A 25,868-nucleotide genomic window follows, 5' to 3' on the forward strand; every position below is an offset into this window, starting at 1 on the left:
ATTGGTGTTCTTGCATGGTGTTTCTCTTACTGTGCCTCTGATTGTCTGTCTGTCTGTCTGTCTGTCTGTCTGTCTGTCTGTCTGTCTGTCTGTCTGTCTGTCTGTCTGTCTGTCTGTCTGTCTGTCTTATTCAAAATATTTTTGTCTAATGTGTGGGTGGTCGCCGAGGAGAGGAGCTTAGCGGGCATTGAGGGCAGGAAGTTTCTGTTAATTTTAACGAGCTCAGTGAATAATGGTGCATATTACTATTATATTTTTTTATTTTAAAGTTTGTTTTCAAAATATTTAGCTGTGTAGCTGGCGGGCTGTGTCAACAATCGTCGTGGGGGTCTGAATGTGACCCTGGCACGCTGTTCCCTTCTGTATTGTGGCGATCCCGACCAGCCTATGTTTCTCCCGTACCCCAGACCATTCCCCTTGTCATTTTGGGTGAGACCAGCCCAAAGTGTTTGGCCTCCAATTTTGAACAGACAGACATTCTGTCTTATACTACAGATACGAAAAATGTCGTTATAGTCTAAAATTATTATTATTCACATATAAAACGTAACTTAATACTTTTAGTACATGTTTCGGCGCACTCGAAGGCTTACCGCAACACCAGCGGCAGGAGGGAGGGAGTGCCGCGCCCCCTGGCAGCTGAGTTCCTCCTGTGGGGGGGGGGAGGAGGTAAGGGGGGGGGTAGGGGTATAAAACAAGGCGGGGTGCCGGAGAGACTTCAGTGACCTGCGGTGCGAGCGGAGGAGCAGATACGCCGCCACTTCCCTTGTCCACCACCACCACCACACAAAATGTTGCGGGTGTTGCTTGTCGTCTGCCTGGCCGTCTGCGTTCTTAGGTGAGACCAAACTCATTATCGCCTGAACTGTCGCCCTGCTCTAAACCATTGTATCAGCGACAAGCTGAGTCTGGTCGTGTGTTACAACGTCACACGCTCTCGAGGAAGGTCAGGGGCCAGATTCACAAAGCAGTTATGCAAGCACTTACGAACGTGTACATCTTTTTTTCAATCTTTGGCGGCTTTGTTTACAATTATTAAACAGTCTATGAGCTCCGAACCACCAGGAGGATGTTTATAACAACATTTGATTGGGAAGTTTTCATGCTTGTAAACTGTTTAATAAATGTAACCAAAGCCATCAAAGTTTGAGGAAAGATGTTCACGTTCGTAAGTACTTGCGTAACTGCTTCGTGAATCTGGCCCCAGAATCCTTACTGTACTCCGCTTGGTTCATTATTCCCACAGAATCTAATTAATATATAATGTTCCTTTGTTTACTGTTCATCAAACATTGCTTAGTTACGAAATTCTTTGCAAGAGGTATTTTTTATATATATAAACTTAATCGTTTTCATATACATGATTGTCTTTCATGAAAACAATGAATATATACTTTTCAGCGCGGTCAAATTTGTCCTTAAAGCTCACCTCAGATATGTTAGCTACGACAGTTAAGTTTAAGATTTCAGCTTAGATTCAACAGAGCAGAAGAAGTTGTTAAACACATGGCAAAATCTTCCTGAAACGACCATACGAGTCATAAATACTCATACTCCGCCCAAGTAAAACAGAAACAAGCAACACTTAGTGGGCCAGCCAGAGGCTTAGGGCCCGCGCAGGAATATCCCTGAAAAAAACCTACGACAGGTCTTATTTTCTGGACTTTGTAATCTAAACTGTTAGCACAAATATTAAACCCTGCTGAAGGTCAAATTTATGAATCTAAACAGTCATGTCACCTTTCTCCTCTCGCCCAATCATAAGCCAAGTACACACAGAAATCACAACAGCGTGATGTATCAAATGAACAAATCCACACTGGGAGACAGATAGAATTTCTGGTTGCGATTTTCATACCATGTCGTAACTCAGTCGATTAAGGCAGCATCTGGGATGGTCTCGGACGTAGGTTCGAATCCTCGTCACGGCCCTTGTGGATTTGTTATAAGCCAAGTAATTTTTTTTAACTTGTATGGTGATTGGACGAACTGAGAATGTGTTCTAAGAAGTACTTTACATAAAGTTGTTGTGACTGGCAATATGTTAAGACTGGAATATGTAAATTAGATACCTGTAAATTTTCAACACATGCAACATGATTCAGATATTAAAGTAACCACAGAGATAAATATTTACATTTCTGAACAAATATGTTGGGTCATTTTCCTGTACACTATTACATTTATTTTTCTTTCAATGTGTACATCATCACAATTTCCTCGTCTAGTGGAAAGTTTTGTAATATTTTTTACATATAGTTCATAACGGTTCATTTCTTCTCCCTTGTAACGTTCACATTAATGTAATAAAGTAATTGAGAATAGAACAATATTAAATGATAATGATGAAAAAGACAATATAAGTAGTAAAGCAATAATACACACAATAAGTTACCCCCCCCCCCCCCGGCAGTACCCCCGGGCCCCGCTACGCCATGGATCGCAGCGGCTGTGACGCATGCACCACCAAAATTCCCTGTCTGGAAGCCTATCGCCAATATCCGCACCACCTCATCAAAGAAAGTGCCTGCGGCTGTTGTCTATACTGCTCCAAGGTGAGTACACACACACACACACACACACACACACACACACACACACACACACACACACACACACACACACACGTAAAACACACACACACACACATACACACACATACACACACACACACACACACACACACACACACACACACACACACACACACACACACACACACACACACACACACACACACACACCGCCGGTGGCTGAATGGACAGCACTGGATACGTAGTTCTGTGGTACGGGGTTCGATTCCCCGCGCTAGCGGGAAACAAAAATGGGCAGTTTCTTTCACTCTCATGCCCCTTACTTAGCAGTAAATAGATACCTGGGAGTTAGACAGCTGTTACGGGATGCTTCCTGGGTGTGTGTGTGGTGTGTGTGTGAAAAAAAGTAGTTAGTGACAGTTGATTGACAGTTGAGAGGCGGGCCGAAAGAGCAGAGCTGCAAACTCTGCAAGTACAACTAGGTGAATACACACCCATGACACATTACAAATTAATTTCTTTTAAATACATATAACAATAAACAATTCAAGAGTTGTTCATAGACAATTATGTTTTAATTTAATTTTGCATTTGCTATATATAATAAATCTTCAGAAATTTTAAGCACAACATGAGGAGTAATTAATAGTTAATGAGCCAATCACATCCCGAGGCGCCAAAGCTCACCTGCCACACTAAAACCTTCCTGTTTATTGAAGAGTTAACAAACCGGATAATTTGTTATAGCAATTGTACTTTGTTTTTCTGATGAACTAAAGGGAGAGAGAGAGAGAGAGAGAGAGAGAGAGAGAGAGAGAGAGAGAGAGAGAGAGAGAGAGAGAGAGAGAGAGAGAGAGAGAGAGAGAGAGAGATGTTTCACGTGTTAATTTACTACTTCCACAGATCGTGGGAAATGTGAAGGTTCCCCATCACTCTCAGTGTGTCAACGAGGGCAGCAACTGAGACGACCACGGCCACTCCCGCGACATTCGCTCTGTGCTTTGGTGTCCAAGGAGCTTGGGAAGGATGTGGGAGGCAGGAGGATGGTGCGGTTAAATTCTTGGAAGAGGATCTGGATGTGGAGAGAAGAGGCTTGAAAGTTCGGTGGCCTGTCCAGCGCGGGTTGGCACATGTTATTGATCTTGGCTTGGGGCTTGAGATCTTCATAAGAGGCAGGGGAAACACTGGGAACGATGTAGTCTGGATATTGAAGCTCGCCGGCTGATTGGTTGTTGGGTTGGCAGTTACCGTTTTCTTAATTTCGTCAAGTCGTACTTGGCAATCCATGGAAACGGCGGTGTGAGCTCCTCCACGATTGAGAAAACAATTTGCAGGGTGACTGGCAGTTTTTGAAGTTGTAGCGAGTAAATCTTATACTCGCTCCATTATCTCATTATCTTAATAGCATAACTAATTAGCACTAACTACACAAGCTATAATCCTATCCCTATTTACATTTAACGGTTTTCCACCCTCCTATCTTTTTGTGAGGTGTAGTCACCGTACATAAGCAAGTGATTTGAGAATAGCAAACAGTACAATTTCGAGTCAAGAATGTAGCACTCGGCGTAACCAGTTCTAATCGTCTCCAAGATGCTACAGCTTGGACACAGAACAGACAGCAAACTACGACCTCATCCAGCTACAACGCTCTCCCACATAGAGCTCCGCGACTCCGGCCACACTCAGCTCTCTGCTCTGCTCCAGGCTTCGTCTCAACGTCTACGACACTGCTGTATCCAGGACTACTAAATAAATATAAAACTCACTAATCACTGTGTATCTAATCTACGCAACAACGTAACATAAACATACGTTACAAAGTGATGTTCTTGAGTGCAAATGCTGCACTTTGCCTCTGCTTGTGGGCAGTTCTTGGTGCCGTGGTCGTATTTGTAACACTTTATTAAAGCACTGGCGTACGATGTAGTAACGCTCGTTCTTGACAGTGTCACGTGTGATGGAAATGTCCAAGCATCTGAATCCATTTTCCCACTGCCTGGGTCGCTGCTGCAGCTGTTGAGAATGTAACCTTAAGGGTAGGCCGTGGGTTGTCGTCGTTCTTAATGACCTTGACTTTAACTGCAGTCAGAGCTGAGCTCCTTGAGTGATGCTATCAAGTATGGTGTGGTGGTCCTGGGTGGTGATGTAGACACTGGTGTGACTGACGAAGATGGTTCGTTCTGCCAGGTAGTGTCGGGTAGGTGGGATGATGAGGGCGGTGTTGTGTAGAGCGTCCTGGTGTTCTGGTGCAAACAGTTCCTCCAGAGCTTCTCGCTTGAAAAGAGAAGTACAGCGCTGTCGGCATCGTTGCGGATGTCCAATGGAACAGCATTCGTGATGCCAACAATTTTCTGAAGTATATGGGGCCCGGTGAATCTGATTTCCCCCCGAAATCGGACTTTAATGCGGTAGATCATGATGGTGGTGAATCTCTCAATGACTACCGCATCACTGGAGACTGCCTACCGTCTCTTCTCGGTATATAGTACCAAGATGGGAGTGGGGCGTGACAGTCTAGAATGAAGCTAGTCTTCTGTCCAATGTTTACCCACCCGACAGTGCTGGGTGCAAGAGAGTTGCTTTATGCCTTTATCGGTTGTGTTGTGCCCACGACACTCACGACGAGTTCTGCCCAGCTCTTGGTCACAAAGGCTGGTAAGCTCCAGCAGGACACCCGCGGGAGACCAGCGAGGGATCCTTCACTAGACCACTGAAGATTACATTGTTGACAACACACACACACACAGACCAAAGAGCCAAAGCTCAGTTCCCGCAAGCACAACTAGGGGAGTACACATACACATCTACTTTTCTACGGATCGCAAGTGTGAGGAAAATGTCCTAAAGAATTGCTATCAACCCCGAAGGGGCTATGAATTGTACTACAAGAGTAAGAAGACTACCAACTTCCAAATGACGAACTCTCCAGACACCAAACACTAGACTCTGAAAGAGACGAATATTCTCTTTACGTTTACATACCCACTTGGAAATTGTCAGCCCCAGGGCTCTCAATATATAGGCAAGCCGACATCTCTTTCAATCGAGTGACAAAGCAGAAAGAACAAAATCACTAAAGTTCAAATTTTTGTATTTGAAAGCTTTACGTTGCCTAAAAGATGTTCTAGCAGGAATAACAGCAGGAATATAACCTTCAGAACGTCTCAACAACAATACAACTCCACCTACAAAATGAAGACTCGATAACCCTGTTGTCTCATCACACACGCGCGGATATTGAAACATTGTTGTTTTAATGTACAATGAAATCACATTAACGTGCTGTATTAATGTATCTAACTCAGGGCTCCTAATGATGTTCTCTTTTACTGTTTTGTTGTTGTGTATGTATGCGCTCTCTTTATACCGTGTGTGAGGTACCACAATGTGTATGTATGCGCTCTCTTTATACCGTGTGTGAGGTACCACAATGTGTATGTATGCGCTCTCTTTATACCGTGTGTGAGGTACCACAATGTGTATGTATGCGCTCTCTTTATACCGTGTGTGAGGTACCACAATGTGTATGTATGCGCTCTCTTTATACCGTGTGTGAGGTACCACAATGTGTATGTATGCGCTCTCTTTATACCGTGTGTGAGGTACCACAATGTGTATGTATGCGCTCTCTTTATACCGTGTGTGAGGTACCACAATGTGTATGTATGCGCTCTCTTTATACCGTGTGTGAGGTACTACAATGTGTATGTATGCGCTCTCTTTATACCGTGTGTGAGGTACCACAATGTGTATGGCATAATAAACTTGGGAAAAAAACTTCTGTATTAATTTTTCAATTTTCTTCCCAAGTGACTATGAACCTAAGAAATATGGAGAAAATTATGAGCTAGAATCAATGATCTAACCCCGTGAGTCCAATTTAAAAAACTATTTAAATAATACACATATATATTCTTCACAGACGCACGGCCTGTGCTTCAAGCCCTCACACACACACAACTCGTGGAACCTTCAAGTATTTTCAGCTTGAGTACCATCCTGGTTTATTACCTCGTCGGTATGTCGATACGTTCCGACATCGCCATCAGCAACTGAGAGAGAAATTATAAATTAATAAAATTTTTAAAACTGGCTATAAAAAGGATTTACCCATATAAGCACCTCCAAGGTATATATATATATAGAAGCACCTCAAGGTATATATATATATATATATATATATATATATATATATATATATATATATATATATATATATATATATATATATATATATATATATATATATATATATATATGCGAACAAGCCTGAATGGTCCCCAGGCATATATGCAACTGAAAACTCTCACCCCAGAAGTAACTCAAACCCATACTGCTAGGAGCACTCTACAACTGGTGTACAGGACCCCTTAACCACTCGACCATCACGAGCGGACAAAACATGATGGTAGCCGAGGTTAATTCCCCATCATCCTGCCAGCACTTTGATGGTAATCTTGGGCATGGTATTTTATCAAATCACCTCATTCTTTGGGGCACACGTGAGGGACACAAATGCGAACAAGCCTGAATGGTCCCCAAGCATATATGCAATTGAAAACTCACACCCCAGAAGTGACTCGAATCTATACTACCTCGGCTACCATCATTTGTTCGGTCGTGATGGTCGAGTGGTTAAGGGGTCCTGTACACCAGTATTGTTCTGGTATACTGACCCCGTACTGGTATAACACCTGCTAGGTGTTTATAACCATCCCAACACCTGCTAGGTGTTTATAACCACCTTCAAGCTCTGTTATGGTCGGTACCCACCTACCAGGCTTCGTTCTGGTCTGCCAAGTGCCTGTACCCACCTACCAGGCTTCGTTTTGGTCTGCCAAGTGCCTGTACCCACCTACCAGGCTTGGCATAACCATAACCTTGGCATACCAGGTGCTTGTACCCACCTACCAGTCTTTTAAGGGCTGCCAAATGATTAGATCCGCCTATCACGCATTGTCCATCACGTGCTTGTACTCAAGTATCTGGAAACCGTTGTTTGTAGCCTGCCAGTTACTGGTGCTCATCATGTGTGTGTCTAAAGCTCGAGACTTATGAGTGTTGTGAGATGTTTGTGAGTGTTGTGGGATGGTTGTGAATGTTGTGGGATGCTTGTGAGTGTTGTGAGATGCTTGTGAGTGTTGTGAGTGTTGTGAGATGCTTGTGAGTGTTGTAGGATGGTTGAGGGATGCTTGTGAGTGTTGTAGGATGCTTGTGAGTGTTGTGGGATGCTTGTGAGTGTTGTGAGATGCTTGTGAGTGTTGTGGGATGCTTGTGAGTGTTGTGAGATGCTTGTGAGTGTTGTGAGTGTTGTGAGATGCTTGTGAGTGTTGTAGGATGGTTGAGGGATGCTTGTGAGTGTTGTAGGATGGTTGTGAGTGTTGAGGGATGCTTGTGAGTGTTGTGGGATGCTTGTGAGTGTTGTGGGATGCTTGTGAGTGTTGTGGGATGCTTGTGGGTGTTGTGGGATGCTTGTGGGTGCTGTGGGATACTTGTGAGTGTTGTGGGATGCTTGTGAGTGTTGAGGGATGCTTGTGGGTGTTGAGGGATGGTTGTGAGTGTTGTGGGATGGTTGTGAGTGTTGTGAGGTGTTTGTGTGTGTTGTGGGATGGTTGTGAGTGTTGTGGGATGCTTGTGAGTGTTGTGGGATGCTTGTGGGTGTTGTGGGATGTTTGTGGGTGTTGTGGGATGCTTGTGAGTGTTGAGGGATGCTTGTGAGTGTTGTGGGATGGTTGTGGGTGTTGTGGGATGCTTGCGAGTGTTGTGGGATGCTTGTGAGTGTTGAGGGATGCTTGTGGGCGTTGAAGAATGGTTGTGAGTGTTGAGGGATGCTTGTGAGTGTTGTGGGATGCTTGTGGGTGTTGTGGGATGCTTGTGAGTGTTGTGGGATGGTTGTGGGTGTTGTGGGATGCTTGTGGGTGTTGTGGGATGCTTGTGGGTGTTGTGAGATGCTTGTGAGTGTTGTGAGGTATTTGTGTGTGTTGTGGGATGCTTGTGAGTGTTGAGGGATGCTTGTGAGTGTTGTGGGATGCTTGTGAGTGTGGTGGGATGGTTGTGAGTGTTGAGGGATGCTTGTGAGTGTGGTGGGATGCTTGTGAGTGTGGTGGGATGCTTGTGAGTGTTGTGGGATGCTTGTGAGTGTGGTGGGATGCTTGTGAGTGTTGTGGGATGCTTGTGAGTGTTGTGGAATGCTTGTGGGTGTTATGGGACAATACTGAAAGAGTTGTGAGTATTACTAGACAAATCTTGAACAAGATAATAGAGTTTCCCTTTGCAATATAGTGAAGTAATTGTTTTCATGTTTGGTGTATATTATTGAATTATCGTGTAAATCGTGGCTTGTATTTTTGAAGGCATCATTTTGGTCTAAGCAAATTTTGGTTTTATTGTTTTTTTATTATTTTATATTATATAAACTGTATCCGGCCACGCGTTGCTGTGGCTCAGCAACCTTCCCCTGTCCCTCAGTTGTCCCCACCATTCCCTCGTCCCTCGTCCTTCCAACTATTCCCCACTCCCCCTTCCCCCTCATCCTTCCAACCATTCACCACTCCGCCATCCCCCTCATGCTTCCCACCATTCTCCTCTCCCCCGTCCCCTTGTACTCCCCACCCTCCCCCATTATACCATCCCCTCGTCCTCCCCACCATTCCCCACTCCACCGTCCCGTTGTCCAGCCCACCATCTCCCACTCTCACGCCCCCCTCGTCCTCCCCCTGTCCCCTTGTCCTCCCCAACATTCTCCATTCCCCCTTCCCCTCGTCCCCACCATAACCAACTCTCCCGTCCCCTCGTCCTCCCCACCATCACCCACTCCCTCGTTCGATGCATTCCCAAATAATGTGATATTCCCCATCAGAAAATTGGGAACATCAAATGATCTGATGTTCCCATCACTGAAAATAAAAAGAACACTCAAAAAAAAGGACATGAAAAACAATGAAAAAATTAACAAATAAACTATACTCATGAAATGAACGGTATGGTAAACAACACAGCTCAATTCCAAGGCAATGTCACACAAAATAATTAAATCAAAATGAAAATAAATCAAAATCTATGAAAATTCAATTTATATATACTATCGGAAACATTGAAATAGAATTGTAACATATCTAGTATAGCGTATGTTGCTCTTGCCTGCAACAGACGGCGCTGTTTAAAAAAATTGTTTTTACCTGTCATAGGTGTTGCATCTATATAGTAGGTATATAAAAACACGCGCTTATTCGAATGGAATGTTGTTTCAAAATTTCAAAGCAATCGGTGAAGAACTTTCGGAGATTGCAGCAAAAATTGTTCTTCCAACTGATGGCGTTGTGTTTTTAAAAAAACGCATGTTTTTTTTCCTGTCAAAGGTGAGGCATGTATATAGTAGGTATATAGAAACACGCGCCTATTCGAATGCAACGTTGTGTCAAAATTTGAAAGCAATTGGTAAAGAGGTTTCGAAGATTTTCCTCACATGAAAAACACAGTTTTTCCAAAAAGCATGTTTTTTCCCGTTACAGACGTGACATCTATATAGTATGCATATAAAAACCCGCTCGGATGCGAATGGAACGTTGTGTGAAAATTCCAAAGCAACCGGTGAAGAACTTTTGAACAAACGAACATTTCCATTTTTATTTATATTGATTAAATTTCTACTCTATAGGAGTTTTCATAACTAATTTGATACATTAATTAACATGTAACTCATAAACAACAAGTAAAATATTGGAGATATAATAAACGAGTAACTTTTTTGTATTAAACATTTATTTCAGAACATAACATTACACAAGTTAGGTCTAATAACAGCTGCTAAATCAAGTTTCTTATGTCAATTATAAATCTTTATTTATTTAGAAATAACAAGTAGTTGTCAAATTATATCTGTATAAATACCCAAGACAAATCAGGAAAATAGGTAAGGACTCCTCACTAGGAAAAGCTTCTGTTGAGCTTTTTCTGTGGCTCCCTCTTCCGAGTCTTCTTGATGGGGTCCCGATATGAAGGTCTCTCCTGGCTGGGTATTACTTTGGAGGCTCTACAAGGCGTATGTCCTTCGGCACCTGCGGGTCTATCCATGGTGACATAGGGGTCTGTCCTTAGTGACCTAAGGGAGTCTGGTCTGGGTTGGTGTCTATGAGGATATAACTTTATGAGGATATAACTCTATGAGGATATAACTCTATAAGGGTTAACTCTATAATTATGAGGATATAACTCTATAATTATGAGGTAACTCTATAATTATGAGGATATAACTCTATGAGGATATAACTCTCCAAGGGTTAGTCTTCTATTCGTTATCTGCTAGGGCCTGTCCTCGAACTCTTCCCTAGAGGTTCCCAAGTAAGGTTCTTCTCTGGGAGATCATTACTTTGGGGACCTCCAAGGAGTCTTCCTAAGTGGTGGTTTACCCATCGTGTCCAAGACCACAGCAGAACGCGTCGTGTCCGGTGTGGTCGTGATCGAAGTCATGGTGGTTGTCGCCGGAGTTGATGCAATGGTCGTGGTGGGCATGCGTCAGGTCTCCGTGGAGCTGTGGACAAAGTAAGTCTGTGAAACAAATTGTATTTATCTTTTGAGTGCACGTGTGTGTGTGTGTGTGTGTGTGTGTGTGTGTGTGTGTGTGTGTGTGTGTGTGTGTGTGTGTGTGTGTGTGTTTCTGTAGAGTGCTCATATGTATGTGCCTGCCTGTACTCACCTAGTTGTGCTTGCAGGGGTTGAGCTCTGGCTCTTTGGGCCCGCCTCTCAACTGCCAATCAATCAACGGTTTTTTTCCACACTCCCACACACACACACACACACACACACACACACACACACACACACACACACACACACACACACACACACACACACACACACACACACACACACACACACACACACACACACACACACACACACACACACACACACACACACACACACACACACACACAGGAAGCAGCTGTCTGACTCCCAGGTACCTATTTACCGCTAGGTGAACAGGTGCATCAGGGTGAAAGAAACTCAGCCCATTTGTTTCCGGGTCCGCCGGAATCGATCCCCAGACCCTAGGACTACTAATCCCGAGCGCTGTCCACTCAGCCGTCAAGCCCTTGCACCTGTGCATTTGTATGTAAGCATTGTACATGTATATGTACTGATGTGTGTGTGCTTAGAGTGCATGTGGTTTTAGCTTTTGTAGTTGATGGCTAGGCACAGTCGGTTCACCACCGCACGGCTCCGGGCTCGATTCCGCGACAGGAAAGAGACGTTTGGGCACGTTTCCTTTCACCTGATGCTTCTTTGTTCATCCAGTAATAACTAGGTATTCGAGAGTTAGGCAACTGTTTTGGTATGCATCCTGGGAACGGTCAATAATTGGCTTCCTGTCTCCGATAATAGGGAATCAAGGGCAAATAAATTTAATCTCTGCGTCATATATGCTAAATTTGCATGTTATTATTGATGAGATACGTTATCATTATTAATGATATTACTGTTGATGTTATTACTATAATGTTTATGTGGCGAGGATTACCTCAGGGCAGACGAGGCAGCCGCACTCATTCTTGACGCGGGTGACGCCTGGCCGGCAGTATTGTGACACGTCCACACACTTGTTGGGGTCACACTTGGTACAGTCGTGCACCACCTTCTTCTCCCCCTGGGGCGGTGCCTGGCTGCAGGTGTGAACAACAGACTGGTGTATTTGACTGGAGACATATATGTGTCACAGGAAACACATGTGGTGGACGGGTGGCAGGTATGGTGGAGAAGGGAAGGGGGAGGCAGGTGTATTGAGCGCAAGTTAGCGACCTCATTCAGAATTACTCGACCTTGAGCATCACAACAGGCAGAAGACTAAGTGAGAAATAACTCTTAAAATAAGAAGTGAGAGAGCAGATCGCATTGAAGCTTGAAATATTAATAAAACACCAACATTTAATCGCCCATTACTACAAGATCTCTAACAGTAATCAAAGAACTGACGCCAGTCAAGTCGTTTTGCAGAAAAACTTTTTCCCACTGTATTTAACATAAGAAAATTTGTCTACAAAATACAACTATCATGAACAGAACTCACTATTAAAATATAACACGATAAATTCGTCTTTCTCTCCAATGCTACTAGTGACAGCAAGACACTGCTAATGCCTGTTTCTGGCCACTAACCGACTCCTTCCTCGTATCAACGGAAGGACAGCAGTAGACAGGACAGGAGAAGAGAAGTCGGTACAACACCGAACATGACTCTGGTCTCACCTGAGAACACAGACGGCCAGGCAGACGACAAGAACGACGCGCAGCATTTTGATGGAGTTGTGTTGGTGTGCAAGACCTGTGATGGTGGACAAGACCTGTGATCGTGTACAAGACCTGTGATGGTGGACAAGACCTGTGATCGTGTACAAGACCTGTGATGGTGGACAAGGTAGAAGGTTCCTTGTGTCTGCTCTTCCGCTCTCACCGCCACTCACTGAACCCTGCTCGGTACCCCGGCCCGTTTTATACCTCGCGCTGCGTTGCCAACATCACGACTTTTAGACGAAAACTAAAAAAATAAAAAACTCGACGAGAGGGAATTAGGAATACCGGGAAATAAAATAAAGCTAAGAACTATTTCAGTACATACAGAAAAATGTCTGTGGTAACACTTGGAAGTTAGAATACATTATCGAACTCCATATATACGTTCATTTTCTTCCATCTTGAAATAAACAGATTAAGGACATTCCTTTATTTTTTAGATGATTGTCTTGAAGCAGGAGTCTTACATCCATCTCAAGTATACATATACACCCCTTTTGTAATTATGATGAGATCTTTCTATTTAATATCACGATGATCAGTGTTTCAACGACACGAAATACATCCCCTTTATAATTTATGTTGAAGTTTTTCACATCTTTATTCCAGATACACCCTCATGTCAGTGTTAGCCTTATAGTTAGTCCAGATACACCCTCATGTCAGTGTTGGCCTTATAGTTAGTCCAGATACACCCTCATGTCAGTGTTGGTCTTATAGTTAGTCCAGATACACCCTCATGTCAGTGTTGGCCTTATAGTTAGTCCAGATACACCCTCATGTCAGTGTTGGCCTTATAGTTAGTCCAGATACACCCTCATGTCAGTGTTGGCCTTATAGTTAGTCCAGATACACCCTCATGTCAGTGTTGGCCTTATAGTTAGTCCAGATACTCCCTCATGTCAGTGTTGGCCTTATAGTTAGTCCAGATACACCCTCATGTCAGTGTTGGCCTTGTAGCTAGTCCAGATACACCCTCATGTCAGTGTTGGCCTTGTAGCTAGTCCAGATACACCCTCATGTCAGTGTTGGCCTTATAGTTAGTCCAGATACACCCTCATGTCAGTGTTGGCCTTATAGATAGTCCAGATACACCCACCTGTCAGTGTTGGCCTTATAGTTAGTCCAGATACACCCTCATGTCAGTGTTGGCCTTATAGTTAGTCCAGATACACCCTCATGTCAGTGTTGGACTTATAGTTAGTCCAGATACACCCTCATGTCAGTGTTGGTCTTATAGTTAGTCCAGATACACCCTCATGTCAGTGTTGGTCTTATAGTTAGTCCAGATACACCCTCATGTCAGTGTTGGCCTTATAGTTAGTCCAGATACACCCTCATGTCAGTGTTGGCCTTATAGTTAGTCCAGATACACCCTCATGTCAGTGTTGGCCTTATAGTTAGTCCACATACACCCACCTGTCAGTGTTGGCCTTATAGATAGTCCAGATACACCCACCTGTCAGTGTTGGCCTTATAGTTAGTCCAGATACACCCTCATGTCAGTGTTGGCCTTATAGTTAGTCCAGATACACCCTCATGTCAGTGTTGGCCTTATAGTTAGTCCAGATACACCCTCATGTCAGTGTTGGCCTTATAGTTAGTCCAGATACACCCTCATGTCAGTGTTGGCCTTATAGTTAGTCCAGATACTCCCTCATGTCAGTGTTGGCCTTATAGTTAGTCCAGATACACCCTCATGTCAGTGTTGGCCTTGTAGCTAGTCCAGATACACCCTCATGTCAGTGTTGGCCTTGTAGCTAGTCCAGATACACCCTCATGTCAGTGTTGGCCTTATAGTTAGTCCAGATACACCCTCATGTCAGTGTTGGCCTTATAGATAGTCCAGATACACCCACCTGTCAGTGTTGGCCTTATAGTTAGTCCAGATACACCCTCATGTCAGTGTTGGCCTTATAGTTAGTCCAGATACACCCTCATGTCAGTGTTGGACTTATAGTTAGTCCAGATACACCCTCATGTCAGTGTTGGTCTTATAGTTAGTCCAGATACACCCTCATGTCAGTGTTGGTCTTATAGTTAGTCCAGATACACCCTCATGTCAGTGTTGGCCTTATAGTTAGTCCAGATACACCCTCATGTCAGTGTTGGCCTTATAGTTAGTCCAGATACACCCTCATGTCAGTGTTGGCCTTATAGTTAGTCCACATACACCCACCTGTCAGTGTTGGCCTTATAGATAGTCCAGATACACCCACCTGTCAGTGTTGGCCTTATAGTTAGTCCAGATACACCCTCATGTCAGTGTTGGCCTTATAGTTAGTCCAGATACACCCTCATGTCAGTGTTGGCCTTATAGTTAGTCCAGATACACCCTCATGTCAGTGTTGGCCTTATAGTTAGTCCAGATACACCCACCTGTCAGTGTTGGCCTTATAGTTAGTCCAGATACACCCACCTGTCAGTGTTGGCCTTATAGTTAGTCCAGATACACCCACCTGTCAGTGTTGGCCTTATAGTTAGTCCAGATACACCCTCATGTCAGTGTTGGTCTTATAGTTAGTCCAGATACACCTTCATGTCAGTGTTGGCCTTATAGTTAGTCCAGATACACCCTCATGTCAGTGTTGGTCTTATAGTTAGTCCAGATACACCCTCATGTCAGTGTTGGTCTTATAGTTAGTCCAGATACACCCTCATGTCAGTGTTGGCCTTATAGTTAGTCCAGATACACCCACCTGTCAGTGTTGGCCCAACACTGACAGGTGGGTGTATCCCAACTATTCCCCACTCCCCCTTCCCCCTCATCCTTCCAACCATTCCCCTCTCCCCCGTTCCCCTCGTGCTTCCCACCATTCCCCTCTCCCCCGACCCCTTGTACTCCCCACCCTCCCCCATTATACCATCCCCTCGTCCTCCCCACTCCACAGTCCCGTTGTCCACCCCACCATCTCCCACTCTCACGTCCCCTCGTCCTCCCTACCATTCCTCCCCTCCCCTGTCCTCTATTCCTCCCCACCATCCCACACTCCCCTGTCCCCTTGTCCTCCCCAACATTCTCCATTCCCCCTTCCCCTCGTCCCCACCATAACCAACTCTCCCGTCCCCTCGTCCTCCCCACCATCACCCACTCCCTCGTTCGATGCATTCCCAAATAATGTGATATTCCCTATCAGAAAATTGGGAACATCAAATGATCTGATGTTCCCATCACTGAAAATAAAAAGAACATTTAAAAAAAAGGACATGAAAAACAATGAAAAAATTAACAAATAAACTATACTCATGAAATGAACGGTATGGTAAACAACACTGCTCAATTCCAAGGCAATGTCACACAAAATAATTAAATCAAAATGAAAATAAATCAAAATCTATGAAAATTCAATTTATATATACTATCGGAAACATTGAAATAGAATTGTAACATATCTAGTATAGCGTATGTTGCTCTTGCGTGCAACAGACGGCGCTGTTTAAAAAAATTGTTTTTACCTGTCATAGGTGTTGCATCTATATAGTAGGTATATAAAAACACGCGCTTATTCGAATGGAATGTTGTTTCAAAATTTCAAAGCAATCGGTGAAGAACTTTCGGAGATTGCAGCAAAAATTGTTCTTCCAACTGATGGCGTTGTGTTTTTAAAAAAACGCATGTTTTTTTTCCTGTCAAAGGTGAGGCATGTATATAGTAGGTATATAGAAACACGCGCCTATTCGAATGCAACGTTGTGTCAAAATTTGAAAGCAATTGGTAAAGAGGTTTCGAAGATTTTCCTCACATGAAAAACACAGTTTTTCCAAAAAGCATGTTTTTTCCCGTTACAGACGTGACATCTATATAGTATGCATATAAAAACCCGCTCGGATGCGAATGGAACGTTGTGTGAAAATTCCAAAGCAACCGGTGAAGAACTTTTGAACAAACGAACATTTCCATTTTTATTTATATTGATTAAATTTCTACTCTATAGGAATTTTCATAACTAATTTGGTACATTAATTAACATGTAACTCATAAACAACAAGTAAAATATTGGAGATATAATAAACGAGTAACTTTTTTGTATTAAACATTTATTTCAGAACATAACATTACACAAGTTAGGTCTAATAACAGCTGCTAAATCAAGTTTCTTATGTCAGTTATAAATCTTTATTTATTTAGAAATAACAAGTAGTTGTCAAATTATATCTGGATAAATACCCAAGACAAATCAGGAAAATAGGTAAGGACTCCTCACTAGGAAAAGCTTCTGTTGAACTTTTTCTGTGGCTCCCTCTTCCGAGTCTTCTTGATAGGGTCCCGATATGAAGGTCTCTCCTGGCTGGGTATTACTTTGGAGGCTCTACAAGGCGTATGTCCTTCGGCACCTGCGGGTCTATCCATGGTGACATAGGGGTCTGTCCTTAGTGACCTAAGGGAGTCTGGTCTGGGTTGGTGTCTATGAGGATATAATTATGAGGATATAACTCTATGAGGATATAACTCTATAAGGGTTAACTCTATAATTATGAGGATATAACTCTATAATTATGAGGTAACTCTATAATTATGAGGATATAACTCTATGAGGATATAACTCTCCAAGGGTTAGTCTTCTATTCGTTATCTGCTAGGGCCTGTCCTCGAACTCTTCCCTAGAGGTTCCCAAGTAAGGTTCTTCTCTGGGAGATCATTACTTTGGGGACCTCCAAGGAGTCTTCCTAAGTGGTGGTTTACCCATCGTGTCCAAGACCACAGCAGAACGCGTCGTGTCCGGTGTGGTCGTGATCGAAGTCATGGTGGTTGTCGCCGGAGTTGATGCAATGGTCGTGGTGGGCATGCGTCAGGTCTCCGTGGAGCTGTGGACAAAGTAAGTCTGTGAAACAAATTGTATTTATCTTTTGAGTGCACGTGTGTGTGTGTGTGTGTGTGTGTGTGTGTGTGTGTGTTTCTGTAGAGTGCTCATATGTATGTGCCTGCCTGTACTCACCTAGTTGTGCTTGCAGGGGTTGAGCTCTGGCTCTTTGGGCCCGCCTCTCAACTGCCAATCAATCAACGGGTTTTTTCCACACACCCCCCCCACACACAGACACACAGACACACACACACACACACACACACACACACACACACACACACACACACACACACACACACACACACACAGGAAGCAGCTGTCTGACTCCCAGGTACCTATTTACCGCTAGGTGAACAGGTGCATCAGGGTGAAAGAAACTCAACCCATTTGTTTCCGGGTCCGCCGGAATCGATCACCAGACCCTAGGACTACTAATCCCGAGCGCTGTCCACTCAGCCGTCAAGCCCTTGCACCTGTGCATTTGTATGTAAGCATTGTACATGTATATGTACTGATGTGTGTGTGCTTAGAGTGCATGTGGTTTTAGCTTTTGTAGTTGATGGCTAGGCGCAGTCCGTTCACCACCGCACGGCTCCGGGCTCGATTTCCGCGACAGGAAAGAGACGTTTGGGCACGTTTCCTTTCACCTGATGCTTCTTTGTTCATCCAGTAGTAACTAGGTATTCGAGAGTTAGGCAACTGTTTTGGTATGCATCCTGGGAACGGTCAATAATTGGCTTCCTGTCTCCGATAATAGGGAATCAAGGGCAAATAAATTTAATCTCTGCGTCATATATGCTAAATTTGCATCTGTTATTATTGATGTGATACGTTATCATTATTAATGATATTACTGTTGATGTTATTACTATAATGTTTATGTGGCGGGGATTACCTCAGGGCAGACGAGGCAGCCGCACTCATTCTTGACGAGGGTGACGCCTGGCCGGCAGTATGATGACACGTCCACACACTTGTTGGGGTCACACTTGGTACAGTCGTGCACCACCTTCTCCTCCCCCTGGGGCGGTGCCTGGCTGCAGGTGGGAACAACAGACTGGTGTATTTGACTGGAGACATATATGTGTCACAGGAAACACATGTGGTGGACGGGTGGCAGGTATGGTGGAGAAGGGAAGGGGGAGGCAGGTGTATTGAGCGCAAGTTAGCGACCTCATTCAGAATTACTGGACCTTGAGCATCACAACAGGCAGAAGACTAAGTGAGAAATAACTCTTAAAATAAGAAGTGAGAGAGCAGATCCCATTGAAGCTTGAAATATTAATAAAACACCAACATTTAATCGTCCATTACTACAAGATCTCTAACAGTAATCAAAGAACTGACGCCAGTCAAGTCGTTTTGCAGAAAAACTTTTTCCCACTGTATTTAAAATAAGAAAATTTGCCTACAAAATACAACTATCATGAACAGAACTCACTATTAAAATATAACACGATAAATTCATCTTTCTCTCCAATGCTACTAGTGACAGCAAGACACTGCTAATGCCTGTTTCTGGCCACTAACCGACTCCTTCCTCGTATCAACGGAAGGACAGCAGTAGACAGGACAGGAGAAGAGAAGTCGGTACAATACCGAACATGACTCTGGTCTCACCTGAGAACACAGACGGCCAGGCAGACGACAAGAACGACGCGCAGCATTTTGATGGAGTTGTGTTGGTGTGCAAGACCTGTGATGGTGTACAAGACCTGTGATGGTGTACAAGACCTGTGATGGTGGACAAGGTAGAAGGTTCCTTGTGTCTGCTCTTCCGCTCTCACCGCCACTCACTGAACCCTGCTCGGTACCCCGGCCCGTTTTATACCTCGCGCTGCGTTGCCAACACCACGACTTTTAGACGAAAACTAAGAAAATAAAAAACTCGACGAGAGGGAATTAGGAATACCGGGAAATAAAATAAAGCTAAGAACTATTTCAGTACATACAAAAAAATGTCTGTGGTAACACTTGGAAGTTAGAATACATTATCGAACTCCATATATACGTTCATTTTCTTCCATCTTGAAATAAGCAGATTAAGGACATTCCTTTATTTTTTAGATGATTGTCTTGAAGCAGGAGTCTTACATCCATCTCAAGTATACATATACACCCCTTTTTTAATTATGATGAGATCTTTCTATTTAATATCACGATGATCAGTGTTTCAACGACACGAAATACATCCCCTTTATAATTTATGTTGATGTTTTTCACATCTTTATTCCAGATACACCCTCATGTCAGTGTTGACCTTATAGTTAGTCCAGATACACCCTCATGTCAGTGTTGGCCTTATAGTTAGTCCAGATACACCCTCATGTCAGTGTTGGCCTTATAGTTAGTCCAGATACACCCTCATGTCAGTGTTGGCCTTATAGTTAGTCCAGATACACCCTCATGTCAGTGTTGGCCTTATAGTTAGTCCAGATACACCCTCATGTCAGTGTTGGCCTTATAGTTAGTCCAGATACACCCACCTGTCAGTGTTGGCCTTATAGTTAGTCCAGATACACCCTCATGTCGGTGTTGGTCTTATAGTTAGTCCAGATACACCCTCATGTCAGTGTTGGCCTTATAGTTAGTCCAGATACACCCTCATGTCGGTGTTGGCCTTATAGTTAGTCCAGATACACCCTCATGTCAGTGTTGGCCTTATAGTTTGTCCAGATACACCCTCATGTCAGTGTTGGCCTTATAGTTAGTCCAGATACACCCTCATGTCAGTGTTGGCCTTATAGTTAGTCCAGATACACCCTCATGTCAGTGTTGGCCTTATAGTTAGTCCAGATACACCCTCATGTCAGTGTTGGCCTTATAGTTAGTCCAGATACACCCTCATGTCAGTGTTGGCCTTATAGTTAGTCCAGATACACCCTCATGTCAGTGTTGGCCTTATAGTTAGTCCAGATACACCCTCATGTCAGTGTTGGCCTTATAGTTAGTCCAGATACACCCTCATGTCAGTGTTGGCCTTATAGTTAGTCCAGATACACCCTCATGTCAGTGTTGGCCTTATAGTTAGTCCAGATACACCCTCATGTCAGTGTTGGCCTTATAGTTAGTCCAGATACACCCTCATGTCAGTGTTGGCCTTATAGTTAGTCCAGATACACCCTCATGTCAGTGTTGGCCTTATAGTTAGTCCAGATACACCCTCATGTCAGTGTTTACCTTATAGTTAGTCCAGATACACCCTCATGTCAGTGTTGGCCTTATAGTTAGTCCAGATACACCCTCATGTCAGTGTTGGCCTTATAGTTAGTCCAGATACACCCTCATGTCAGTGTTGGCCTTATAGTTAGTCCAGATACACCCTCATGTCAGTGTTGGTCTTATAGTTAGTCCAGATACACCCTCATGTCAGTGTTGGCCTTATAGTTAGTCCAGATACACCCTCATGTCAGTGTTGGCCTTATAGTTAGTCCAGATACACCCACCTGTCAGTGTTGGCCTTATAGTTAGTCCAGATACACCCACCTGTCAGTGTTGGCCTTATAGTTAGTCCAGATACACCCACCTGTCAGTGTTGGCCTTATAGTTAGTCCAGATACACCCTCATGTCAGTGTTGGTCTTATAGTTAGTCCAGATACACCCTCATGTCAGTGTTGGCCTTATAGTTAGTCCAGATACACCCACCTGTCAGTGTTGGCCTTATAGTTAGTCCAGATACACCCTCATGTCAGTGTTGGCCTTATAGTTAGTCCAGATACACCCTCATGTCAGTGTTGGCCTTATAGTTAGTCCAGATACACCCTCATGTCAGTGTTGGTCTTATAGTTAGTCCAGATACACCCTCATGTCAGTGTTGGTCTTATAGTTAGTCCAGATACACCCTCATGTCAGTGTTGGCCTTATAGTTAGTCCAGATACACCCTCATGTCAGTGTTGGCCTTATAGTTAGTCCAGATACACCCTCATGTCAGTGTTGGCCTTATAGTTAGTCCAGATACACCCTCATGTCAGTGTTGGCCTTATAGTTAGTCCAGATACACCCTCATGTCAGTGTTGGCCTTATAGTTAGTCCAGATACACCCTCATGTCAGTGTTGGCCCAACACTGACAGGTGGGTGTATCCCAACTATTCCCCACTCCCCCTTCCCCCTCATCCTTCCAACCATTCCCCTCTCCCCCGTTCCCCTCGTGCTTCCCACCATTCCCCTCTCCCCCGACCCCTTGTACTCCCCACCCTCCCCCATTATACCATCCCCTCGTCCTCCCCACTCCACCGTCCCGTTGTCCACCCCACCATCTCCCACTCTCACGTCCCCTCGTCCTCCCTACCATTCCTCCCCTCCCCAGTCCTCTATTCCTCCCCACCATCCCACACTCCCCTGTCCCCTTGTCCTCCCCAACATTCTCCATTCCCCCTTCCCCTCGTCCCCACCATAACCAACTCTCCCGTCCCCTCGTCCTCCCCACCATCACCCACTCCCTCGTTCGATGCATTCCCAAATAATGTGATATTCCCCATCAGAAAATTGGGAACATCAAATGATCTGATGTTCCCATCAGTGAAAATAAAAAGAACATTTAAAAAAAAGGACATGAAAAACAATGAAAAAATTAACAAATAAACTATACTCATGAAATGAACGGTATGGTAAACAACACTGCTCAATTCCAAGGCAATGTCACACAAAATAATTAAATCAAAATGAAAATAAATCAAAATCTATGAAAATTCAATTTATATATACTATCGGAAACATTGAAATAGAATTGTAACATATCTAGTATAGCGTATGTTGCTCTTGCGTGCAACAGACGGCGCTGTTTAAAAAAATTGTTTTTACCTGTCATAGGTGTTGCATCTATATAGTAGGTATATAAAAACACGCGCTTATTCGAATGGAATGTTGTTTCAAAATTTCAAAGCAATCGGTGAAGAACTTTCGGAGATTGCAGCAAAAATTGTTCTTCCAACTGATGGCGTTGTGTTTTTAAAAAAACGCATGTTTTTTTTCCTGTCAAAGGTGAGGCATGTATATAGTAGGTATATAGAAACACGCGCCTATTCGAATGCAACGTTGTGTCAAAATTTGAAAGCAATTGGTAAAGAGGTTTCGAAGATTTTCCTCACATGAAAAACACAGTTTTTCCAAAAAGCATGTTTTTTCCCGTTACAGACGTGACATCTATATAGTATGCATATAAAAACCCGCTCGGATGCGAATGGAACGTTGTGTGAAAATTCCAAAGCAACCGGTGAAGAACTTTTGAACAAACGAACATTTCCATTTTTATTTATATTGATTAAATTTCTACTCTATAGGAATTTTCATAACTAATTTGATACATTAATTAACATGTAACTCATAAACAACAAGTAAAATATTGGAGATATAATAAACGAGTAACTTTTTTTATTAAACATTTATTTCAGAACATAACATTACACAAGTTAGGTCTAATGACAGCTGCTAAATCAAGTTTCTTATGTCAATTATAAATCTTTATTTATTTAGAAATAACAAGTAGTTGTCAAATTATATCTGGATAAATACCCAAGACAAATCAGGAAAATAGGTAAGGACTCCTCACTAGGAAAAGCTTCTGTTGAGCTTTTTCTGTGGCTCCCTCTACCGAGTCTTCTTGATGGGGTCCCGATATGAAGGTCTCTCCTGGCTGGGTATTACTTTGGAGGCTCTACAAGGCGTATGTCCTTCGGCACCTGCGGGTCTATCCATGGTGACATAGGGGTCTGTCCTTAGTGACCTAAGGGAGTCTGGTCTGGGTTGGTGTCTATGAGGATATAATTATGAGGATATAACTCTATGAGGATATAACTCTATAAGGGTTAACTCTATAATTATGAGGATATAACTCTATGAGGATATAACTCTCCAAGGGTTAGTCTTCTATTCGTTATCTGCTAGGGCCTGTCCTCGAACTCTTCCCTAGAGGTTCCCAAGTAAGGTTCTTCTCTGGGAGATCATTACTTTGGGGACCTCCAAGGAGTCTTCCTAAGTGGTGGTTTACCCTTCGTGTCCAAGACCACAGCAGAACGCGTCGTGTCCGGTGTGGTCGTGATCGAAGTCATGGTGGTTGTCGCCGGAGTTGATGCAATGGTCGTGGTGGGCATGCGTCAGGTCTCCGTGGAGCTGTGGACAAAGTAAGTCTGTGAAACAAATTGTATTTATCTTTTGAGTGCATGTGTGTGTGTGTGTGTGTGTGTGTGTGTGTGTGTGTGTGTGTGTGTGTGTGTGTGTGTGTGTGTGTGTGTGTGTGTGTGTGTGTGTTTCTGTAGAGTGCTCATATGTTTGTGCCTGCCTGTACTCACCTAGTTGTACTCAACTAGTTGTGCTTGCGGGGGTTGAGCTCTGGCTCTTTGGGCCCGCCTCTCAACTGCCAATCAATCAACGGGTTTTTTCCACACACCCCCCCCACACACAGACACACACACACACACACACACACACACACACACACACACACACACACACACACACACACACACACACACAGGAAGCAGCTGTCTGACTCCCAGGTACCTATTTACCGCTAGGTGAACAGGTGCATCAGGGTGAAAGAAACTCAGCCCATTTGTTTCCGGGTCCGCCGGAATCGATCCCCAGACCCTAGGACTACTAATCCCGAGCGCTGTCCACTCAGCCGTCAAGCCCTTGCACCTGTGCATTTGTATGTAAGCATTGTACATGTATATGTACTGATGTGTGTGTGCTTAGAGTGCATGTGGTTTTAGCTTTTGTAGTTGCTGGCTAGGGGCAGTCGGTTCACCACCGCACGGCTCCGGGCCCGATTTCCGCGACAGGAAAGAGACGTTTGGGCACGTTTCCTTTCACCTGATGCTTCTTTGTTCATCCAGTAGTAACTAGGTATTCGAGAGTTAGGCAACTGTTTTGGTATGCATCCTGGGAACGGTCAATAATTGGCTTCCTGTCTCCGATAATAGGGAATCAAGGGCAAATAAATTTAATCTCTGCGTCATATATGCTAAATTTGCATCTGTTATTATTGATGTGATACGTTATCATTATTAATGATATTACTGTTGATGTTATTACTATAATGTTTATGTGGCGAGGATTACCTCAGGGCAGACGAGGCAGCCGCACTCATTCTTGACGAGGGTGACGCCTGGCCGGCAGTATGGTGACACGTCCACACACTTGTTGGGGTCACACTTGGTACAGTCGTGCACCACCTTCTCCTCCCCCTGGGGCGGTGCCTGGCTGCAGGTGTGGACAACAGACTGGTGTATTTGACTGGAGACATATATGTGTCACAGGAAACACATGTGGTGGACGGGTGGCAGGTATGGTGGAGAAGGGAAGGGGGAGGCAGGTGTGTTGAGCGCAAGTTAGCGACCTCATTCAGAATTACTGGACCTTGAGCATCACAACAGGCAGAAGACTAAGTGAGAAATAACTCTTAAAATAAGAAGTGAGAGAGCAGATCCCATTGAAGCTTGAAATATTAATAAAACACCAACATTTAATCGCCCATTACTACAAGATCTCTAACAGTAATCAAAGAACTGACGCCAGTCAAGTCGTTTTGCAGAAAAACTTTTTCCCACTGTATTTAAAATAAGAAAATTTGCCTACAAAATACAACTATCATGAACAGAACTCACTATTAAAATATAACACGATAAATTCATCTTTCTCTCCAATGCTACTAGTGACAGCAAGACACTGCTAATGCCGGTTTCTGGCCACTAACCGACTCCTTCCTCGTATCAACGGAAGGACAGCAGTAGACAGGACAGGAGAAGAGAAGTCGGTACAATACCGAACATGACTCTGGTCTCACCTGAGAACACAGACGGCCAGGCAGACGACAAGAACGACGCGCAGCATTTTGATGGAGTTGTGTTGGTGTGCAAGACCTGTGATGGTGTACAAGACCTGTGATGGTGTACAAGACCTGTGATGATGGACAAGGTAGAAGGTTCCTTGTGTCTGCTCTTCCGCTCTCACCGCCACTCACTGAACCCTGCTCGGTACCCCGGCCCGTTTTATACCTCGCGCTGCGTTGCCAACATCACGACTTTTAGACGAAAACTAAAAAAATAAAAAACTCGACGAGAGGGAATTAGGAATACCGGGAAATAAAATAAAGCTAAGAACTATTTCAGTACATACAAAAAAATGTCTGTGGTAACACTTGGAAGTTAGAATACATTATTGAACTCCATATATACGTTCATTTTCTTCCATCTTGAAATAAGCAGATTAAGGACATTCCTTTATTTTGTAGATG

The 25,868-nt window shown here is 43.8% G+C and overlaps 3 protein-coding genes and 1 long non-coding RNA gene across 8 annotated transcripts; 1 reads left to right on the forward strand and 3 right to left on the reverse strand.

Moving 5' to 3' along the window:
- Window positions 1-709: 709 nt before the first annotated feature.
- LOC123745395 (uncharacterized) lies at window positions 710-4,306 on the forward strand. Its single transcript, XR_011222368.1, has 3 exons — window positions 710-838; window positions 2,414-2,555; window positions 3,438-4,306. It is a non-coding gene; the product is annotated as an uncharacterized lncRNA (long non-coding RNA).
- A 5,970-nt stretch (window positions 4,307-10,276) lies between these two features.
- LOC123745295 (uncharacterized) lies at window positions 10,277-13,045 on the reverse strand. Of its 3 annotated transcripts, none has more exons than XM_069303021.1 (4): window positions 12,897-13,045; window positions 12,783-12,858; window positions 12,058-12,199; window positions 10,277-11,067 (listed from the first exon to the last, which is right to left on the reverse strand). In XM_069303021.1, exons 2-4 carry the CDS (start codon window positions 12,827-12,829, stop codon window positions 10,942-10,944), a joined length of 315 nt encoding a protein of 104 aa, XP_069159122.1. In that variant the 5' UTR covers window positions 12,830-12,858; window positions 12,897-13,045; the 3' UTR covers window positions 10,277-10,941. The 3 variants fall into 3 exon arrangements, with proteins under 3 accessions (XP_069159122.1, XP_045581779.1, XP_045581687.1); XM_045725823.2 differs by having other exon boundaries at window positions 12,935-13,036; XM_045725731.2 differs by lacking the exon at window positions 12,897-13,045 and having other exon boundaries at window positions 12,783-12,877.
- A 3,871-nt stretch (window positions 13,046-16,916) lies between these two features.
- On the reverse strand, window positions 16,917-25,603 carry LOC123745171 (uncharacterized). Of its 3 annotated transcripts, none has more exons than XM_069302926.1 (4): window positions 25,495-25,603; window positions 19,253-19,347; window positions 18,528-18,669; window positions 16,917-17,633 (listed from the first exon to the last, which is right to left on the reverse strand). In XM_069302926.1, the coding sequence occupies exons 2-4, from the start codon at window positions 19,297-19,299 to the stop codon at window positions 17,508-17,510; spliced, it is 315 nt and encodes a 104-aa protein (XP_069159027.1). In that variant the 5' UTR covers window positions 19,300-19,347; window positions 25,495-25,603; the 3' UTR covers window positions 16,917-17,507. The 3 variants fall into 3 exon arrangements, with proteins under 3 accessions (XP_069159027.1, XP_045581550.1, XP_045581471.1); XM_045725594.2 differs by lacking the exon at window positions 25,495-25,603 and adding an exon at window positions 19,367-19,456 and having other exon boundaries at window positions 19,253-19,328; XM_045725515.2 differs by lacking the exon at window positions 25,495-25,603 and having other exon boundaries at window positions 19,253-19,443.
- LOC138349543 (uncharacterized) lies at window positions 23,068-25,555 on the reverse strand. The gene is made up of 3 exons (XM_069302793.1): window positions 25,419-25,555; window positions 24,694-24,835; window positions 23,068-23,743 (listed from the first exon to the last, which is right to left on the reverse strand). The coding sequence occupies exons 1-3, from the start codon at window positions 25,463-25,465 to the stop codon at window positions 23,618-23,620; spliced, it is 315 nt and encodes a 104-aa protein (XP_069158894.1). The 5' UTR covers window positions 25,466-25,555; the 3' UTR covers window positions 23,068-23,617.
- Window positions 25,604-25,868: the final 265 nt, after the last annotated feature.

The sequence above is a fragment of the Procambarus clarkii genome, chromosome 1, assembly GCF_040958095.1.
Source record: "Procambarus clarkii isolate CNS0578487 chromosome 1, FALCON_Pclarkii_2.0, whole genome shotgun sequence".
Lineage (NCBI taxonomy): Eukaryota > Metazoa > Arthropoda > Malacostraca > Decapoda > Cambaridae > Procambarus > Procambarus clarkii.

Bases quoted from the DNA above. Each gene is read 5' to 3' on its own strand.
- LOC123745295 (XM_069303021.1), bottom strand. From the start codon at position 12,829: ATGCTGCGCGTCGTTCTTGTCGTCTGCCTGGCCGTCTGTGTTCTCAG. The intron at 12,200-12,782 runs GTGAGACCAGAG...TCACACCTGCAG, and splicing joins CTGGCCGTCTGTGTTCTCAG to CCAGGCACCGCCCCAGGGGG. The intron at 11,068-12,057 runs GTAATCCTCGCC...CTTTGTCCACAG, and splicing joins GCTGCCTCGTCTGCCCTGAG to CTCCACGGAGACCTGACGCA.
- LOC123745171 (XM_069302926.1), bottom strand. From the start codon at position 19,299: ATGCTGCGCGTCGTTCTTGTCGTCTGCCTGGCCGTCTGTGTTCTCAG. The intron at 18,670-19,252 runs GTGAGACCAGAG...TCCCACCTGCAG, and splicing joins CTGGCCGTCTGTGTTCTCAG to CCAGGCACCGCCCCAGGGGG. The intron at 17,634-18,527 runs GTAATCCCCGCC...CTTTGTCCACAG, and splicing joins GCTGCCTCGTCTGCCCTGAG to CTCCACGGAGACCTGACGCA.
- LOC138349543 (XM_069302793.1), bottom strand. From the start codon at position 25,465: ATGCTGCGCGTCGTTCTTGTCGTCTGCCTGGCCGTCTGTGTTCTCAG. The intron at 24,836-25,418 runs GTGAGACCAGAG...CCACACCTGCAG, and splicing joins CTGGCCGTCTGTGTTCTCAG to CCAGGCACCGCCCCAGGGGG. The intron at 23,744-24,693 runs GTAATCCTCGCC...CTTTGTCCACAG, and splicing joins GCTGCCTCGTCTGCCCTGAG to CTCCACGGAGACCTGACGCA.